General features: G+C 39.7%; 1 protein-coding gene across 4 annotated transcripts in view; it reads left to right on the plus strand.

The window, feature by feature from the left end:
* Positions 1 to 1,751: 1,751 nt before the first annotated feature.
* Positions 1,752 to 22,101, plus strand: part of LOC110979996 (ubiquitin carboxyl-terminal hydrolase 8-like) — a 148,445-nt gene continuing 128,095 nt past the window's right edge. For 2 of the 4 annotated variants that reach the window (XM_087140218.1, XM_087140215.1), the window contains exons 1-5: positions 1,752 to 1,924; positions 4,108 to 4,256; positions 4,903 to 5,047; positions 13,161 to 13,246; positions 21,930 to 22,093. In XM_087140218.1, coding sequence (XP_086996344.1) covers positions 4,159 to 4,256; positions 4,903 to 5,047; positions 13,161 to 13,246; positions 21,930 to 22,093 — 493 coding nt within the window. In that variant the 5' untranslated portion in view covers positions 1,752 to 1,924; positions 4,108 to 4,158. Of the gene's footprint in view, positions 2,003 to 4,088; positions 4,257 to 4,902; positions 5,048 to 13,160; positions 13,247 to 21,929; positions 22,094 to 22,101 lie in introns of all 4 variants that reach the window. The other 2 variants (XM_087140217.1, XM_087140216.1) reach the window with 2 other exon arrangements.

Here is a 22,101-nt window from a genome sequence, read left to right on the forward strand (position 1 = left end):
AAACATGATCCATAATAGCTTCCTTGTGGATAAGGTCTACATTGACGATTGCTCGTGTCTTCTTCGGGGCCATCGTTCGAGTATGTACGCGCATTGCGCAAAGATGTTTACAAAATCAGTTTTCCAAATCGTGGTTCCTTTCCATTTTGTTTGTCTCTAACATCGAAACCGATTGCCGTCCTATAATTTTAGAAACAGGTCCAGTTATTTCATTTTTGCCAATTATAAAGAATTAGATAATTCTTTTGAAGAGCAAGATCTTTTTTGAGCAAACAATTACAATTCTGGACGATAAAAATCTGGTGGATCCTATTTGGAAACGAAGTCCAGATTTGAAACACGGTGCTGCGACATGTACTACCGGTACCAAAATTAATGCGTACTAATGACGTATAACTAAAGGTGTCAGGTCAACTCGCCCCCTGACCGACTCGCCCCGTTCCAACTCGCCCCCTCGTAAACTCGCCCCCTCGTAAACTCGCCCCCTTTCCAACTCGCCCCATGACCGACTCGCCTCTTACCAACTCGCCTCCTGGCCGACATGCCCCCTGCTGACCGACTCGCCCCCTATAGGAACGTCAAGCAAACATGGCCGGTCCAATGTATTAAAAAAACACCAGTGGTTCTAACCAACGACGCGACACGAACGACTGACGGACGGTGATGGATATTTGGACATCACCACTAATCACTTATTTATTCAAACGCTTCCTACGTCCACTGTCTGATTAGGTTATTTGTACTTCCAAAAAGTACCCTCAGGATCAACAACTTCGAACCCTCCGTCCCATTAATATTTGGGTATGTGACTGTATCTTCTTGTAGTGACCCGATATCCAGTTAGTTAGTTATAGTGTTCTGTTGCTCATTCACTCAACTGGGATCTCACATATTGATTTAGGTACTTTTTGTGTGATGTATAAAGTCATAGTGGTACATTGTACACTAATGTCAATTTTTAACGTCCCATTATTAAATTTTTTTTATTTGCGTAATTTTTCTTCCTTTTTTTGAATTGAATACCTTTGAGAGTGTTTTAATTTGTTTACTAGTAAAGGGCACCCGATGACATGACTGTTTTTCCATGACGTCATGACACCGACAGTGCATGCTGGGATATAATTCAATATGGCCGATCAACAATGTGATCCTTGATGACTGTACTCGCCGAATAAAAATCAGTATTTAGTGTTAATTGTGAACTAATAAATGCATCCCGTTATCGGAACCTGAAAGTGTGTAGCGACCGTTACACCCTTTGTCATAAATCATGTCTCCTTAACACTTCCGTAGGTTAGCGTCGCCGGACATTATGCCTAATATGTGCCATTTTTTTATCCGAAATAGTCCGCAAAGTTAATTAATATGGTAGAGTGTTGATGTTGTGGCGCACAAAATCCCATAGACAATACACAGGAAACGCTGCGCCATGGCCCATACACACGATAATACTGAATTAGTTTTACCAATATCAAAAATAAATATTGTTACCCCCCAAATTCTACAAAAAGGGAATATCCACCAAGCTTTAAACAAACTCAACTTTGAGTGCCAGCTGCAAACCCCAGAACCTATTTTAAGGGCAGCAATCACCGATTCCATCTCTGACTGATTGTATTTTTTATTGAATGGTGAATGGGCCGGCCATACGTGTTTGGCAAACCTTAGGGGGCGAGTTGGCTAGGGGGCGAGTTGGCTAGGGGGCGAGTCGGTCGGGGGCGAGTCGGTAAGGGGCGAGCTGGTAAGGGGCGAGTCGGCCAGGGGGCGAGTTGACCTACAATCTGACTATATATATGCGGGGCAGGCCTACATGCATTTGAAAAGTGTTCGTTGCTTTTTTTTCTCAGTTATCTGGAGATATAAATCGTCTACATCGCTGATGAGGATGAACATTATACTGCCAAGACTACATTAGTGATATCAAGTACGTGTAGCCCTATGTATTATTACTGGGTGTGATCGTTGGAAGGGCTGATCAGCGCCATTCTCGTAGTCGGACTAGGCTAGTACTAAGGTTATTCCATTGCGCTCAACGTCTGGGCTGTGGGCAAACATGGCAAACGGGCAACTCTCCATTCACTTTGCCATGTTTGTACAGGGATTTGCATGTTTTTCTCATGTTTTGCTGCATTATGATAAAGTACTTTAAACCTTTTTGGTACAGTGTGGGAGATATTCACAGTGCATAAATACTGAAATTTCAGACATATTTGCAGGCCTAAAGATTGTAGGTCAACTCGCCCCCTGGCCGACTTGCCCCATACCAGCTCGCCCCTTACCAACTTGCCCCCTCGCCAACTTGCCTCCTTACCAACTCGCCTCCTGACCGACTTGCCCCCTGGCCAACTGGCCCCCTAAGTTTGCCAAGCACATATGGCCGGCCCATTCACCATTTAATAAAAAGTACAATCAGTCAGAGATGGAATCTGTGATTGCTGCCCTTAAAAATAGGTTCTGGGGTTTGCAGCGGACACTCAAAGTTGAGTTTGTTCAAAGCTTGGTGGATATTCCCTTTCTGTAGAATTTGGGGGGTAACAATATTTATTTTTGATATTGGTAAAACTAATTCAGTATTATCGTGTGTATGGGCCATGGCGCAGCGTTTCCTGTGTATTGTCTATGGGACTTTGTGCACCACAACACCAACACTCTACCATATTAATTAACTTTGCGGACTATTTCGGATAAAAAATATGGTACATATTAGGCAAAATGCCCGGCGATGCAAACCTACGGAAGTGTTAAGGAGACATGATTTATGACAAAGGGTGTAACGGTCGCTACACACTTTCAGGTTCCGATAACGGGATGCATTTATTAGTTCACAATTGACACTAAATACTGATTTATTCGGCGAGTACAGTCATCAAGGATCACATTGTTGATCGGCCATATTGAATTATATCCCAGCACTGTCGGTGTCATGACTCATGGAAAAACAGTCAAGTCATCTGGTGCCCGTTACTTGGAAACAAATTAAGAGCTCTCTCAGAGATATTCAATTCAAAAAAAGGAAGAAAAATTATGCAAATAAAAAAATTAATAATGGGGCGTTACAAATTTACATTAGTGTACCCTGTACCACTATGACTTTATACATCACACAAAAAGTGTATATCCAAGAACCTCAATCAATTTTTGCAGTATATGTGAGGTCCCAGTCGAGTGAATGAGCAACAGAACACTATAACTAACTGGATATCGGGTCACTACAAGAAGATACAGTCACATACCCAAATATTAATGGGACGGATCAAGGGTTCGAAGTTGTTGATCCTGAGGGTATGTTGGATGTACAAATAACCTAATCAGACAGTGGACGAAGGAAGCATTCGAATAAATAAGGGATTAGTGGTGATTAGTAGTCCAAATATCTATCACCGTCCGTGAGTCATTCGTGTCGCATCGTTGGTTAGAACCATTGTTTTTTTAATACATTGGGCCAGCCATATTTGCTTGACGTTCCTAGGGGGCGAGTCGGTCAGGGGGCGAGTCGGCCAGGGGGCGAGTCAGTCAGGGGGCGAGTCGGCCAGGAGGCGAGTTGGTACGAGGTGAATCGGTCAGGGGGCGAGTTTACGAGGGGGTGAGTTGGAAAGGGGCGAGTTGGTAAGGGGCGAGTCGGTCAGGGGGCGAGTTGACCTGACACCGGCCTAAAGCCCAAAGGTACTTTAGTCAATCATGTCAAGTAGACCCTAGTAGTTAACATATGACGGTTACCCCTAGGACTGTGGGGTCTGACGTCCGCTCCGCTCCCACGAACCCCAAGAAAATGAGCCTGCACCAGCACCTCTGTTTTGTCTGAATTAAGCTCTTTCAAAAAGTGTCAAGTACTTTCTTCAGTTATTTCTGTCCGTTGTGCTTTGTCTTTTCATGTTGGGATATGGTGAGTATGCTGGCATTCTGATCAGACTATGACATACATGTGATAACCAGCCTGTAAATTCCAAAAAAAACTGACTTTTAAGTTGGTCTGATTGCTACCGCTAGCACAGGTCTAGCCTGTCTATTGATTTGGTTTTATTGTCACAGACAGCAAAGCAAAGCTGATCATGGACTACATTGCTGCGATGTGCATGTACAACATGTAGTTGCTTTATTATCATGCAGGTAAGCCGGACTTCAGAGCACAAGTAAGGAGAGGCTGCAACTGCATTCATCATGCCTATCAAACATAAGGAGCTGTACATTGCTAAGTCAATGCATGAACTCAACCTGAAGACAAATGTTGATACTGACAAAAATACCAAAATAAAAATGTAAGTTTATTTCAAAAGTTTTTTGTACAGTTTTCATGAATCTTCTACTGTCACTCAGTATTAAGCTTCAGTTGAATTTATTTTGTACTTGGTTACTTGTTGAGAGCCAAGGCCCAGTGGTTCTGTCAATCGACCTGTATGAAGTGGTGTGTGGGTTCAAACCCATGGGTGCCATATGCTTTCAACCATGAGCAAGACACTTTACAACATTTTCCACCCACAGTATAGAAGTGTACAGTATACATGTAGGTGGAAAATGGTTTGCGTTCATCACAAACTGCTACAGAGAGATATTCTCATTGAAAAGAATCAGGAAAATGTTGAGCAAGTTTATCCCTCTGAGGAAAAAATGCTATACATGTACATGTACAGCAAAGTTTCTTACTGCATATTACAAGTTGTAGTAAATCAGTAAACTCAACAAAAATATCCAAAGTCATCAACTGAGACTTTGGAGGAGTGTCAAGCCTCTGCTAAAGTAATAGTGAATGGACCCTTTCAAAGTCTTCCAAAATATGATGGACTTTGAAGGGTGGTCTCATTGTCAACCCAGCATTCAGATATCAATGATGTACCAATACTGCTATACATGTACATTCAAAGTGATGTGTTAACATATTTTTTTCTACATTGTACATTGCTGCAGATACTGTAGGTCTGCCAATAGGATGTTCCAAGAGGCTGAAAAGGCTGACAGGAATATGGATGAGGAACGTGCTTATGTCCTGTACATGAAGTTTACCAGCCTTGTGCAGTATATATGTAAGGCAAAGGAGTACAAAGCAGATAAGGTACATGTACAAGTTAATGTTTGTGTATCACAGCTCAGGAAGTGAGGTCATTGATAAGAAATAACACTCCAAGTGAAAATGTACACACATATGGTATGTTAGAAAGGTAATGGGAGAATGGTTAAACTAGTTTCTGTGTGCGTTTACATTGAACTTGTTTGTCACGTAACACAAAAACAAACTAACTGCTTGTTTATCTCGGGAAATATCGAAGCATATGTAACGGGGAAAAATGGCACTCTATGGGGAACTCGCAAAACAACAAAAAACTCTAAGCCAAGGATCTTTGAGGGAAGGCCACAGGAAACTGAATTAATAGGGACCCAGACACCAATATTTGACCTCCAAAAAATGGACAAAAAAGAATTTATTAATGAAAAAGGACTGAAAAAATGCAAAAAACAAAGGGAAAAAAGGACTAAAAAACACACTGAAAACTTTAAAAGGACTTAAAAAATCGCAGTGTGTATAAGTGGCTTTTCAAGTACACTCCAACAAGAAGTCTGTAGACCAAGAAAAGAAGAGTAAAGAATAAAACAAAAACAGGGTCTGCTAAATGTTCATGACACATTTAACAAGTTCTCTCATACAATTTACCAAGGAAGTGGAAGACGCTAATCCCCAAGCAAGAAAGAATACATTCTGCAACAAGCCCAGTGTGTGGCATCACTATGGACTAATTAGTGAGTGCAGTGGGAAAATTCGGATTAAAACTAAAGCACATGCATGGTCTTGACCCACTAAACTCTACACCTGTCTTATTTGATGTACAAAAGACAATGAGAGAATCTAGAAAGCAAATGAATTACCAGTTTGACAGAAAAGAATAAAGCATGGTCCATCCAGTACTTGACCCAAGTTGAATTTAGCAAGCTGAAATACTTTCTCCAAAGCATTCAAATAGATTGAAACTCCCAATAAAAATCTTGTTTACCTCATCAAAAAGTTCAATAAGAATTACTACCATCAAGAGCAAAATCAGTAATGAATCTGATATAATGAATAAGTTGGGTGAATAGAACAGTTCCAAAACCTCAAAATGAGAGCTTCTTCAAAAGACTGACCTTGTCCAAAATCAAAGTTTACTTTGTAAACTACACAAACTTAAAACTACAATGAATTAAAGTATACTAAAACTACTTACAATTTACAATACATGAAAGAAAACAATTATTATAGGAGCGAAGACTCACCAATGACTTGAGCAGACAAAACACAAGCAAGGCACACCACACTTCACTGCTGGTCAGTTGTACTGAACTGCCTTTACCAGGAAGCAACTTTACAGGGGACAACTTTATTGTGGGCTAAAGCAAACAAACGGGAACACACTACCAAGAAAAGAGGGGGTATCTAACTGAGACTGAAATGAATTTTGTTTTCTTTACTAAGGGGCACTACTCTTATCTTCTAAACAATAAAGAATACTTAAAATACAAGTGAAACTTGGCCCTGCCACACATACAATATTATTAAATTTGTCTGGTAATTTTTCTTGTTGCCTGATAGTCACAGTGAAGCAGACAAGTCCAAGCCAGTTGGTTTTCCTGGTGATATGGGTGCACCTTCCACCAGGCAAACATCAAAGGCATACTAGCTAAAACACCAGCAGTCAATTTCACGAAACGTGGCGTAACTTTGAACCATGTATTCAATTTCATGAAAAATTGCTCAGCTGCACAATGTTCAATTATATTAAAATTCGTGGTTGAGAACAATCGTGGCTCTTTCTTAGGGGTGAGCATTTGCGGGTATTTTTAGAACCGGGTACCCGTTTTCTGTTAACTTTGGGTACCCGGAAAAGAGATCACTTAAAAACAAATGGCATTGCGCGTGACCCGGTGGACCATGTGCCCGAAACAGGGTTCTCTTTGGTACATAGGAAGCAAGCAGCACATTGTTCTAAACGTCGGAGTTAATCTCTCCTACCTTTTTATCAAACGAAATTGTTACCTTCAGTTTGCAAATGTTTTTTGTGGGTATATGAAACTGAAAACAAATCCTCACGGGGAACGTCAGAAAAGAGGACAGAGCTGCAAACCACCTACATGATGTTCGCTCTTGCAACCGCTCAAAGGAGATGTCCCGGATGCTGCATGACCACGTACACGCGGTATTCAGGTGTTGTGCACAAATGGCGAACGCTGGTCGTGTCACATGCGGACCAGATCAGTGCTATATACGTCATGGGTTAAAAGGCTTAAAGTTTTATGTACAAAAATACCACTGTAACTCGCACAATGTCCACACCATTATATCCACTTATTTTGAAGTTTCTGATTCAAAAACCTGCCACCAAAATGCTTCAAACGGCATTGAAAGTATCGGAAGTCTATATAGGGTCAGGAGTCATCGCAAGTTCATTTCTTTTCTTACGAGGACCAGCACGTTGCATAAATCAACGTAGCTGCAACTGTGTAATCCTGGCTTTCAAGACGCTGAAACTAACCTGATTGCAACGCGGGCCCAATTGTAGTCCCCTTTCAGGCAGTCCAATCACTGACACTGCAACGACCATGTGACCGCAAAAGGAAAGGTCATGTGACCACACATAGGGAAGCCCAAGTGAAAAAAATAGCAGCGCTTCACGTTGTTAAATGACTGAGCGATACAAAAGTTTTGCCACACGAAGGTACGTATCACTATGAAGTGGTTTAGTTTAATAAATACTTTTTCTGAATAACTCCATTCCCCTGAGGTTCAATTGTCGAGATTTTAATGTATAAGTACTTTGACAAGTGACATTTGATTGGCCGACTGTATTATGACTTGCACCTGTCAACATTTCCCTTTTTTCGAATGAAAAAAATACTTAGATTTGAAATGCTTTTGTACATACAGAAAACATCCTTCCTGCTTTTTTGTTCAATCCTCATCCACAGTTACGCTGAATCACTGAGGAAATTCATGTTGCTTTAATTTAAAAATAATTTTGAAACGGCATATTTCTTGGTTTAAAAAAACTAAACTGGTTCTCTGACTCCTTGGATTTGTAGCGCACATTTAGTGCTTTGGTTATAAAAAGAGGCCAATCAACCGCACAATTTGTGCGTGATCACTACTTACCGCACGTCAAGTGGAGCCCCAGTACCGCTGGAATATTACACAGTCCGCTCTCGCTTCGTCGTCAATCTCGACAAGTAATTCTCATTCATATTGTTTTATTTGACAAAAATACTCTTAACTCAAACATTAAGCACTACTAATTCCGCACAAAAGTCATTTAGGCCGACAGTTACAAATACAGTCATGCAAGTGTACATCAACAATGCTTCCACCTCATAAGACAAAACTCCTTCGGTCTCTTGTTCATATAGGTTTGGTACAGTCATTTTCCTAGTTCCGGATCACAAAAATTAATATTTAAAAAAATCCTCAAATTCGAGTAAAATATGGTCAGAAGTCAACTTTGTATTTTGGATATACCCCGGTACTTCAATTCTTTTTTCAAAATCTAAGCTTTTATATTTGGACTCACAGGATCGATCGAAGAAAGTGACGACGACACCTTTCCTAGTTCTGGATCGGTTTAGGATCGAGACAAAAGCAAAACAAATAAAAAGTAACCATACGAAAAATCAATTTTAAGCCAAAACCATTGCAAAAAGTTGCTTTTCTAATAAAGAATTTTTTAATTTTGAGAAAATTAGATGGAAAATAAGAATTCCAATGAATTAAAAAGTAGAAATTGCGTAAAGTTTGACTCAAGTTTTCAACTGTACAGTGATCTATCAATGGTACCCTCCCCGCGCCGCACAATTGACGAACCCATTACATCACATACATTTCTGCTGCGCCCGTGTAGTTGAGTTCACAACGACTTTGCGTGGTAACGCCGCGCGATCCGAAAGTAGGGGGGAAAAGCTTGCGTTTTTCGGCAAATTAACGGAAACTCTAAAAAAGTGATTTTGATTAAGCAGACATTAGATGCAAGGTTTATATGACTATTCAATTTAGATGCAAGGTTTATATGACTATTCAATTTGAAGAAATAGTTGAAATCATACGTAGTGAGTGACCTATCACCCGTGAATTTTAGTGGTTTTTTTGCTCTTGTGAACGAGGAAAATTCCGGAACTAGGAAACCGACTAGCGGTACAATGGGTGGAGTGGATGACAAAATTAGCTGTCGATCTCCGAATTCAAGTTTCATGTAGGACCGCGGGACCGGGTTTTCAGCGGCACGGTGGTTTTCCATGAAGTCTGCCCTTCAGTAAGAAATTTCACAGACATTTTATGCATGAGTGTTTGTTCCTAATTTATTTACTTTTTTACGGGTACCCGGCCCGGAAAAATGGAACCGGGTTTTGAAATCGACGGGCAGGTACCCGGCACAGGCCTAATGGCTTTTATGATGGCAGTTCCTTTACAATATTGCAGCAGTCACTGAACAGTTGTTGAAGTACTCCACCCCCCATTTTTAAAAAGTTTAATTTCGTTGTTAATTCATTTTAGCAATAATGAGCTTTAACTGAACATGATGAGTTTGTTTAATCATTCATTTCTGCTTTGTTTGGTGCAACTTATTCTACGTTAAATGATTGCTCAATAGTAACTCCACAATGAAGTTACTCCATAATTTCTTGCACAGGTCCTAGATGTGAGCACTGCATAACTTTTACAAATGTGTCATAATTTGTTATGTAACTTAGGATTGAAATGTAGCCTAAGTAAAGTTATGCCGTTGTGTAAATTTTTGTTAAATCTGCTGCTGACAAAATAAATTAGCTTATGAAATAATTTAAATGTTTATAATAAAGTGCAATGCAGTTACAACAAACATGAGAGAGCTTACACAATATATTTGGTAAAATCATCATTCACTAATGCACCTGTTCCTGGCTCCAGCCTGCTCAAATGTGTGGCAGCCTGCCTCGGAAATATTTCTGTATTGAGATTTTTTGCTAACACTTTCAACTTACGTGTACAAAAACTGAAGTTGGAAATAAATAAAAACAGAAAGTCTGGCATTTTGGTAAATGTACCGGTATTATCTTAAGCCTTCATATTTCACCTTTAAGGTAGTCCCCTCTGGAAGTTTAATCGTTAAGTGACATGAGGTTTCCTTGAGTCATCACTGTTGTACTGTACCATATTTTTGTTATCCTTTCCTTTGCATTTCACATTGGCAGAGCAATGCACATTCCTATACACTGGTGCACTATTACCTTATGCAAAGTTTTAATCGTCCCAACCTTCTCTTACAGTGTTAAAATACACGTTGGGCATGGCAAAAATTGAATATTAATAATCTTTGAAATAGTTGTTCGCGGTACCCGCTGCTACATTTGATTTGAACCAGCCAGCTGACACCAGCAAGCTCGGTGATTGAGTGGTTAAGACATCTGCACTAGTAAGCAGGAGGTGGTGGGTACAAGTCTCACCCGAGTACGCTTGTTTTTCTCACAAGTCTTCGTGGGCATACACTGAGTATACAGTGTTGAAAAGATACACGTCGAGCAGGGTAAAAATCCAAAATTAATGTACATTTTGGTTTTTATGCCTGTAAAAATGTCCATATAGGAGCCCAAGCAGAACAGTACTAGTGTTTGAATAGCTCTGTGTACAAATACACATGTATATCACACTTTTTTACATTTTTTGAGGACATGGCAGGTTCCTCAAAACGGAAGTCATGGCTTATGTCTGGAACAAATATGACCATGTCAACCTTTCAACTTAATTGGAGTTAATTGATTAAAGTTTCGAGAGTGCAAAAAAGCACCACCAATCCATAATCCTTTTATGACTGGACCGATCACATTTTCTTCAAGTATGTTCCCAAAAACCACAGTCCAAAATACCGATCGTGGCGATTTGCGGCTTCCATCAATCTCTCGCGGTGACATTAGAGAAAGATTTCACTGCATCGTGGCCTGTTTGACCTTTAACATCAACCCAGATAATGCGCCCTCTTTTTTATTCGATATTCATGAACCCCTCCGTGGAATGGCAACTCTCCGCGATTTTTCTCTTCGGAACAATTTTTCTCAAAAGAAAATCGGTCATTCTGAATAACGTTCGCAAAAAATACTGTTTGAGACATAAAATACGATTCATGATGAAAATCTAAGCTCAGAGTTGTTAATTTTAATTTTATTTTCAGCGGGGTTATCTCCAAAATAACCGGCAAAGTGAAAATTACGCATGGAATTTTCCAGCACTATATGTGACAGCATTTTCGGCATTCTCGAACGTTATGCAGTTTCTGTCAAAGCCTTCAAACGTGATCGAAATTCTGTCAAATATAACGTTCCCAATGAACATATCGTACTCATTATAAATTTTTGATGCAGCCAAACTTAAAGATAATTTTTGGTGGTCAAAATATACAAGACCTGGCAAATATGTTGGTATAGTGAGAGAGAATGAAGAGAGCCAAACTTTTCTCATCATTTTCCGTCAATTGTGTGCTCTTTTTTTTCGTGGCTTATATTTGTTAAAAGTTTTTTCTTAGTTTTCAAGATGTATTTTTGCATTCGGGATGCTAATTTATATAACAGGTTTTGCCCGTACCCAACGTATATATTAATAAACACTGTATGCTCAGTGCTTGTCCGAGAGCTTGCGGAAAAAAAGGGCAAAACCTGTTATATAAATTAACATCCCCAACGCAAAAATACATCTTGAAAATAGTCCGCGGTACCCGCTGCTTCACCTGACTCTGACCGTCCAGCTGACCCCGGCAAGCTTGGTGGTCGAGTGGTTCAGACGTCTGCACTAGTACGCAGGAGATCGTGGGTTCGAGTCCCACCCGTGTAAGCTTGTGACTTTTTTCGCAAGCTCTCGGACAAGCACTGAGCATACAGTGTTTATTAATATATACGTTGGGTAAGGGCAAAACCGGTTATATAAATTTTTCATAGTTGCTTTAAAATACATCAGTCGAAAAATATACTGAATTCTCCTTGTTAAGAGAAGTTTTGAAATCCTCTGGTGTAAACACTTTGAAGTAAAACTTTAAATGAATTCAACTCTGTTTGATTTGCACTGGTAGCCAACCAAATGTCCACCATAAGTACATATTATGCCTAATTATCCCCATATAATCATTTTTATATATCTGAAGGTGCTAATTTGTATTTTACATGATCAAAGTCACTCTTTTAGAAGTTTTGAAAAATGATAGCCAAAGTTGCATTTTGGTCCATTTTATGAAGAACATGCCACATGGAAGTTCCACCTTTAATTGTTTATCCTGGTTAGCAGTCTCTCTGGACAAAAAATGAAAATGGCCATTGTTTGTTTAAAGCTTTGTTGATTGGGAATTTTGGGAGGCTAATTATTGTACTTTTTCTGATACCCTTTTGACAAGGAGTGCCTTTTGTGGCAAAAGGAAAGTGGCAGCCTCTAAAATGTGTTAGATGGAATGAATTTTAAAATTTGGAAACTATCACTTTTTTGTCACTTCCAAGTGACAAAAAACAAGAAGGTGGTAGTTTACTGTTTAGTGTAGTTTACTGTTGTAGCATACTACTGGTAGCAATGTGCTGAAAACAAATTGAGCTGAATGTCCACTGCATGTTTTTTTGAAGGGTTGTGCCAAAATACACGTTTGGTATAGCATCTCCCCAGTTTTTCACTGTAGCCCTTAAAAGTACATCTGTGTTAACAGTTTTCAGCTATTTTCGATAAGGTAGTTTGATTTTGTGTGTGTTTTTTATGCTAATGTATGTTGAGTTCCATAATCAGGAGCAAAAACTAATGTCATTGCAGGGAGAAAGAATGAACCTTTCATTTGTTTGTGCCCCCAAACTGCTTGAGTTCTGCCATCTTGCTGGCCTAAATTTCTTTGGTGATTCATTGTTATGTAAGTCTGTGACACTAATCCAGCAAGCTTTCTCCAAAATTTACTATTTAGTAAAATCTGAACAGAAAAACCTTGTAAATGAATAATGCTGTTCTTGAGTGATATCTCACAACAGTGCCTGCAGTTGTTTTGAAAAAAGCAGGGGGAATTTGAAACATTTATTAATGTGCACTTTTCAATACTGTACATTTGTTTGTCAAATAATTTTAATTTCTGAAGTTGAAGAATATAAGTTTCACAAAATTGCTTGAACAAGTCATTATATGGACCCTCTAACATTGTTCTTCAATCTGTCTGGAACAGGAATACTATGATTCCCTTGGAGGGATAAAGAATGTGTTGACTGCTATCGGCAAAGCAGAGGAGCTTCAAAAATCTCTGATAACAAGGTAAAGGAACCATAATGAAACATGCACTTTAACTACCATATTACAGCCAGAATTACACATATCTATCACAGAATGATTACTGTGGAATAATAGCCAATGGTTTGGTTACTTTTGGCAGTGTTTTGTGTTACATACATGTACTTTAAGTAAAATTAACCGAGGTTAACCTTTTTGATCCTCCTATACGGTTGTAGCATGCTGCATGTCACCCACTGCAAGACAGTATTCGGAAACAGAAAACTTGTATTATGGCAACAACTGGAGTCATCAAATTTATTAGAACTAAGTATATCAATTAAAAATAAATACAGTGGAAGACCTATGAATATTAAAATTCAGCTGAGGTACATGTAGGTCTCTTCGGTGCAAGCTTTCAGTGAACTTCACTTCATCTAAAAAGCATCTAAAGGTGATGTAAAAGTGATCATCACAGAGGACAAATATGTTGCATAAAATAACATACATTGGATTGAAACTTTGCAGATGGCTAGAAAGGGAAGTGTGGTAAATGAAAGTTGACATGTGATGATGACGTCATCATTGACAAGTCATTTGACATTAAAGGTGCATCCCTTTAAGCCCTTTATTTTCCACAGTACACGTTCCGTTTGGTTGAAACTTTGCATATAGCTAGACAGGGAAGTGTCAGAGGAAAATTGACATGATTTGATGATGACGTGTTAATGTGACAAGTCACGTGACATTAAAGATGCATCCTTTAAAACCCCATATATTTCGAAGTATACTGTATGTCCCATCATGGAGGAAGGCAACAGAAGGAGTTTGAACTGCCCGGGCTATAACATCTGGTCAAATACCGCTTTCTGGCATACTCGGTATGTCCATAGCCAGAGCGCACCGCATGCCTGATACTCACCACCTGTTTTGCAACCATAAGCCCTCTTTGTACCCTATGATCGTCGCCGCAATTTTTCGTTGGTAATCTGCATCCCCAAAACATTGTGTACTGCAAAGTATAAAGTAATTGAAAGAAATTTAAAGGAGTCTCTCCTCAATTTGCATGTATTGAACTGACTGAAACTCAGATTGGATCTTAATTCAGTTACTCAGTAGTTCAGAAGCTGGATAATTGTTTAAGCAATGAACACGGCAATAAAAACTAATTTCAGAATTACATCAAAATATATGAGCGGCTCCAGTCACATCAGTTACTGGAATAAAGCAAATCAAAGTTCAGCTAAATAAATCATTGAAACAAAATACAAATCATGAACTTTAACTGTATGAAGCAAAGCAGAAGAAAGCAAACAAAACCATTTTAAAATTTTGCTTTCTTGTGGAATCAAAATCATTTGAAATAAGCTTATGATTCTAAGGATGAACAAAGAAATTGACTGGAGTGGGATTTTAACCTGCGGCCCCTGGAATACCGTACCAGTGCTCTACCAACTGAGCTACCCAGCCCTATGTTGGTGGCTCTTCGTATTTGTCAATATCTCTGTTCGGGGGGTGCTAGCCAGAAGCCATTAAACCTGAAACACCATGTAGCCAGGGATCACACCCCAATTACATGATACAACCTGGAAAGTGGTGAACAGGGATAACTCAGAGAGGATACGGCTCTTTGAACGTAAATCATGAAACAAATCATATAGGGAAGCTGACTATGGTAGGTGCTTATGAATGATTCTTAAGATGAACAAAGAAATTGACTGAATCATTCATAAGCACCTACTCAGTTTCCCTATATGATTTGTTTCATAAAATAAGGTTATGTTCACAAACTCTTTCATCCTGAGCTCTGTTGTATGCGATTATTTTCATACGCAATCTATCCCAGAAGAAACCTGTTTGTCGCTTTAATTCCTCAACTTGAAACAATAGTATTGGTATTGCACGTAATAGAGCCTTAATTTACCAAATCCATCCAAATGCACCTTTGTGTCTCGGTTATTACCTTATTTTCAACTTTTTTTTTCATTATTCAGGTCGTAGGCTGGGGGGGAGAGTTCAGGGGATTTGAATGAACCCCCTTCACTCGCTTCTGAGTTCCGCTCTTTGGTGGTTTTTTTTTTTGGTAATAACTATATAATTTTAATATACTATAATTTTCGGAATGTAAGCTGCAGTTTATACATTAATTCTCATGTGGAAAATATATCTGTGGTTTATAATGAACTGCAGGCAGTTTTTACGGCAACATTTAAAGGATGAAATCAGTCACTAAACACCGCTCCATGCCTCAACGCAGCCTAACCTGGGCCGCCGCCGTGGCCGGCCAGCCCCGTGTACCAGTGGCGCGGCGCAGCGTTCCAGGCATGGGGACAAAGCAGTCATGTTTTCATTGGTTGCCGTTTACAGTGGCTGCCATTTACTTTGACTCTACTCACGTGTTGGATATGAAGGAAACCAGTCTAGAAAGACTGAATAGACTTGTAAATGCCCTGTAAGTACCGTTCGCACGTCACATATTATGTGGTACGTCTGTTCGTTTTGTCTTTTGCTATTTCGTAATCCATATTGTTTATCATTTTACTGGCCTTAAAAAGAACAGCTGCATGGCCCACCCAGCGAGGACTCAGGACACTAATCCATCCCACTAAACTTGGTATTTTCGAGGACTCAAGAAAGTTTAGGCATAATGAAAACACTCGTTCATGGGCACTTTAAATTTTTGCTTCTAACGTTTGTGTATGGAGCAATATTTTATCGCCAATTTCACAAAAGGTGAAACTTAAACTCCAAATACAGTAGTTTGATTCATAAATGTTGATTTCATATACCCGCTACAAAGTTCCGATGACACGTTAATTTGGTCCAATTTTCCCATTTTTCTCCAAAATGCAAAATGAAATACACCCCAAAATATTTTTTTTGTACAATTTTTAGTTAGGTGAGTGGAGGTAATAATTATTTACTAAAATTTATCACTTTTTTGAACTTCTGAAATTTTTGTGGGATTTTCTGAGATTTTTTAAATAATAATGTTCATATCATTTGCTCGTCTCCCAGTGCCCGATTCAAAGTGCAGGATGAAGAGCAAATTCATACACCAGGCCAATTTACAATACGCTGTGAATATTGAGTACTGAAGTAGGGGGCCTATGCATGTCTATACATGCATCCTTCTGTTTGCGACAAACATGGAACTTGTTCGATGTTGCGTTCCAAAGCACATTATGATAGACCTTTTTATAAAAATATGTGTTCACAGTGCCAAAAGTTCCACTTTTGGGTTTGACGACCCTCCCCCCAGTCTCTGGTCAGGCAACGGGGCCTGTTATTTGAAAGGGTATTTCACTGCTTGTTTGATTTTTATGCTAATTAGTATTATCCATATTCCTGAGCAAAATATGTGATGTCATCCCAGAAAGAAAGCCTCATTGTTACACTGGTTTGTGCACAAAAAAGTCCCCGCACTTTTAGCTGTATTCAGGGAAACAGCCTTTATTTTCCTCAATTTTGTTTGGCTTTTTCTCAAGTTGTGAAAAAGGCCTTGTTTTTTGTTGTGTTTTTTTGGGGGGGTGGATTTTTTTGCAATGTTGCGAAAAAGGCACTACTTCTGGCGAAGAAGCTATTGTTTTTGTTCTCCGGTTCGCGATGGTGTAGTACAGGACACTTTTCAAGAGACAGGAACAGAAACCCCTCAAAATGCAGCAGTTTTTTTTTTGGGAGAAAACATTGGGGATTAAGAGGGTGAAAAATGCATGATTGTGCAATACCCCTTTACACGTCAATGCACATGGTGGGAGGATGGGGGATAGGGTGATTTTTACTAGGTCAAAACGTGACCCGCGTCAGAAGATCAGATTTTTCGATGGAAACAGCTTCTCCAGAGTACACAAGTTGGTTATGATAGGATTAAGGGAGACATGCTTTAGGTCATGAAACCTGATTGAAAAAAAAAAGAAATATTCCAGGGAATACGACATCGGTGCACATGCGATCATGGACTGATCTGAACACTAGAGAACTGAAGGCCTTTCTGGGCCTTTGCATAATGACGGGCATTGCGAAGCACCCCACCCTTCATAGCTTCTGGTCCACCGACCCACTACTGAAGATGAGCCTATTCCCGTCCGTCATGCCCCGAGATCGCTTCCTTGCCATCCTGCAGTCCCTGCACTTCAACGATAACACCGCCATGCCAGATGACTGCACCGACCGCCTCTTCAAAGTGCGCCCAGTCGTCGACCATCTTGCTCAGAAGTTTGCCACTGTCTACGTTCCTCAACGGGACATTTCCGTCGACGACTCCCTGCTGAAGTTTTACGGGCGTCTCCGCTTCGCTACCTACAACCCCAGAAAGAGGGCCCGCATTGGCATCAAGTGGTACAAGTTGTGCCAGAGCACCGGGAGTGCCGCCGGGTACTGCTACAACTTCAAAATCTACACCAGCCAAAGTAAAGGAGACCTTTCAGCAACTACACAAGTGGTGATGGACCTGGTGAACGACCTAAGTGGTAAGGGCTACAACCTTGCCCTCGACTGGGCCCTTCAGCAGTCCCGATTTGTTTCGACGACTTCACAACCAGAAGTTCAACGTCGTCGGCACCGTCATGGGGAACAGAAAAGGGATGCCAAAAGACCTGCAGTCCGTCAACCTGAAGTGGGGCGAAACAGCGTCCCGGTCGGCCGACCTGGGGGTCAGGGGTTCTCTCCTGGCCATGGTGGGGCGAGACAAGCGCGACATCCGTATGCTCTCCACCATGCATACTGCAGACATCCGGTGGGCACCGGAAAGAAAGACAGGACAGGGCAGGAAAAGCAGAAACCGACCTTTGTCATCGAGTACAATGCCCTGATGGGGGGCGTTGACAAGAGCGACCAACTAGCGGCAAATCATCGAGCAACTCGTAAGTCCCTCAAGTGGTACAAGAAGCTCTTCTTCTACCTGCTCGGCTTGACGCTGGTGAACAGCTACGCCGTGTACCTGGCCGTTGATCACCGCCTCTCCTTCCTCGACTACCGCTTGAGTCCCTTCCGTGAGCTGCTGTTCGACGAGCCCTTGCCCGAGTACCCCCCTCAGCACGATACTCCACCAGTCAGCAACTCCCGCTTTGTCGGCCGACACTTTGAGACTTTGAGAGGACCAGCTATGGCGACTTCCGCTACCGGCGGTGTGTCCTCTGCGTTTCCCGTGGTCTGCAAAAGAAGACACACTTCGAGTGCGACACGTGCCACCAGCCCCTCTGCGTCGCCCCCTGCTTCAAGGAGTACCATACTGTCCACTAATTGACACTTTGAACATTTATTTTCATGGACATTTTCATTGACATTATATTTTGTGTTTTTCATGTGTGTTTTGACTTGATGCCCCACTTATCTAGTGTAAAACAATATGTCATTTACTGGTGGTTTTAGGAGTCATAGTTTCAACTTTTGAAAAAAAATGACAAAAAAGACAAAGTTTCTGGGAAGTACTGCTTTGAGGATGTAGTATTTTCATCTCTTGAAAAAGTGGCACATTTCCTTGTAATGGTTTTACTAGGTGGTCATGTTTTCAGCCTTTGAAAAAAATGACAAAAAAGACAAAGTTTCTGGGAAGTACTGCTTTGAGGATGTAGTATTTTCATCTCTTGAAAAAGTGGCACATTTCCTTGTAATGGTTTTACTAGGTGGTCATGTTTTCAGCCTTTGGAAAAAAATGACAAAAAAGACAAAGTTACTGGAAAGTACTGCTTTGAGGATGTTGTATTTTCATCTTTTGAAAAAGTGGCACATTTCCTTGTAATAGTATTACTAGGTGGTCATGTTTTCAACCTTTGAAAAAAAGACAAAGTTTCTGGAAAGTGCTTTTTATTCCTTGCACCGGTGTTTGATTTTTATTCGATTAGAAAGAGTGGAAATTTATTTTACTACTTTTATGAGTTCGACTACTTCAATGAGAAAAGAAAACACAAGAGAAATGACAAGAAGAAAATAAGAGAAAAACAAGTTCTCTCCAAATATTTGTCTGTGTGTGTATTTCTATGTGTACTTTATTTTATTGGTTTCTAAATTTTACTTGAAATGGTTTGGGAAATAAAGTTTGGGAAGGGAAATATCTTTCACTATGGGAAAATGAACAAGTTGGGAGATAAAATATGAGAGCAGTTTGGGGGAGATATAAGTTTGGTAGATGGGAAAATATATAACAGAAAAAAACCCCAACAGCTTAAAAAATAGCGAAAGTTACATGCAGCAGCGCCACGAAAAAGACACACTTTTAGACCCCTTTTTTACAGCATGAATTCATTTGTCTGTCATTGCCCACACTCACTGAACAGTTGACAAAGCCCAGTGCACGTGCACATGGACTACCTTGTGCAAGAGTGGCCGCAATATGGCAGCTAATGATCACCATGGGAACAAGATTGATTACACTTACATGTATGATCAATCACTGGTGAACAAGTATGGCTCCCTGTGGTCATTTTGTTACAAGTTGATAGATACGGTGCATAATAGTCCAACCATCCATTTAAAAAAAGTGGAACGCACAGTGTGACATCATGCAAAATTAACCCTTTGTTATGTTATGCAACCGTGGACATGGTTTTAACTGATAAATAAACAATGCAAATAATGGAATAGTCGTGTTTGTTTTTTTCAAAACAAACACGACAATACCCAGTTCAGCCGAACCAGGTATTGTAATCGTTCTGTTTTTTTTTTCTTTCTTTTTTTTTTTTTTTTCTTCTTCTTCAGCCAAGTTCTTCTACCCCTACACTTCGGCATCTAGGAAAATCAGAACAATTTCAAACTTGGTGGATAGTTGTGTGATTATCCAAGGGCGGTCCTAGAAGAAATTCACAGTGATAACTTCAGTAGTTTATTTATTATTGATTTTTTAAGAATTAATTTTCCCCCATAGACTTTGTACACAGATTGCACACAGTTTTCGGACTGTCCTATATCAGGCTATGAGGGCGCTATTGCAGTCCTCAACTTCGACCCAGAATTACTACCAGAACGAAGATGAAATCAGACTAAATTTTCCCTTCCGTTCGATCGCAAATATACCCAAGTGTGCAAATATTAAATAATATTTCATAAGTTTTTCCCAGTTTACACAAAAATCACGTGACACGAACTTAAAGGAGCAGTGTTTCCGCCAACAAGTTTATAGCCCATTGACTTTGTACACGTTTTTGAGCGACAATTTTGGTAACTTTGCAGTCTTTGATCGTTCCCAAAGTGATAGCCAACGAAGACCCCGATGCAAGATTTATTGCAAAGGGATGACGTCATGATGACATCATCACCTTATTTTATATTCATTTTTGAATATTTAATTTTTCCCCATAGGTTTTGTACACGTTTTTCTACTTAACACAAGTGAACAAGTAGTCTTTAACTTCGGCGCAAGATTACTATCAGAACAAAGGAGAAATCGGGTACTTTACGCTCTGTTATTTTATTTGAAATATGCCTAAGAGTCCGAATATGAAGTAATATTTCATAAAAATTGTTCAGGTTAAGCGCAAATCACGTGACACGAACTTAAAGGAGCAGTGTTTCCGCCAACAAGTTTATAGCCCATTAACTTTGTACACGTTTTTCAGCGACAATTTTGGTAACTTTGCAGTCTTTGATCGTTCCCAAAGTGATAGCCAACGAAGACCCCAATGCAAGATTTATTGCAAAGGGATGACGTCATGATGACATCATCCCCCTATTTTATATTTATTTTTGAATATTTAATTTTTCCACATAGGTTTTGTACACGTTTTTCTACTTAACACAAGTGAACAAGTAGTCTTTAACTTCGGCGCAAAATTACTATCAGAACAAAGGAGAAATCGGGTACTTTACGCTCTGTTATTTTATTTGAAATATGCCTAAGAGTCCGAATATGAAGTATTATTTCATAAAAATTGTTCAGGTTAAGCGCAAATCACGTGACACGAACTTAAAGGAGCAGTGTTTCTGCAAACAAGTTTATAGCCCATTGACTTTGTACACGTTTTTCAGCGACAATTTTGGTAACTTTGCAGTCTTTGATCGTTCCCAAAGTAATAGCCAACAAAGACCCTGATGCACGACTTATTTCAAAGGGATGACGTCACGATGACCTGAATATTTGCTCATACGTTTGTACACGTTTTTCTACTTAATAAAAGTAAACAAGTAGTCTTTAACTTTGGCGCAAGATTACTATCAGAACAAAGGAGAAATCGGGTACTTTACGCTGTGTTGTTTTATTTGTAATATGCCTAAGGGTCCGAATATGAAGTAATATTTCATAAAATTGTTCAGTTTAAGCGCAAATCACGTGACACGAACTTAAAAGAGCAGTGTTTCTCCAAATGGGGCTTTTTGCCCGTTAACTTTGTACATGTTTCCAAGGCACAATTTTGAACCCTTTCGGATGTTTGCTCGTTTTCAAAGTGACAGCCAACAAAAATCTTGATACAGAAATTATTGTATATAAATGACGTCATGATGACGTCGTCATGTGATTTACTCTTGTTTTTTCAATATTTATTTCAGCCCCTTGACTTTGTATACGTTTTCAACCCAGCATTTGGGTTAGTTTGAGAGCTTTGATCAACAATACTTATCTTGTTGGTAAAACAGTCCCGAACCAGCTCTGTGTTTGTTTTCAAACACTTTTCTCTAGTTTTCTACTTCTAACTGTACATGTATGTAAGTTATAAGCATGATTTGTTTTGTCATGATGATTTTCATCCAGTCATAAGGTTTTTTAATAATTCTAGACTGAATATTTTTATTTTAGATATGAATACCTAAAGGAAGAGGAAGAGATCAAAGCTAGGCTTGAGGCTGGAGATCAGGCACCTGAAGACATAGCAGGAAAGCCAAGTGATGGAAACATTAACGTAAATGCATTCAACCAGGATGCTGCTCTAAAAAAGGAGATTAGTTGCTCTTCTGAGCTTGGTAAGGAT

This window comes from Acanthaster planci, linkage group LG08 (genome assembly GCF_054643075.1).
Source record: "Acanthaster planci isolate LZ-2023a linkage group LG08, COTS_SCS, whole genome shotgun sequence".
NCBI classification, from domain to species: Eukaryota; Metazoa; Echinodermata; class Asteroidea; order Valvatida; family Acanthasteridae; genus Acanthaster; species Acanthaster planci.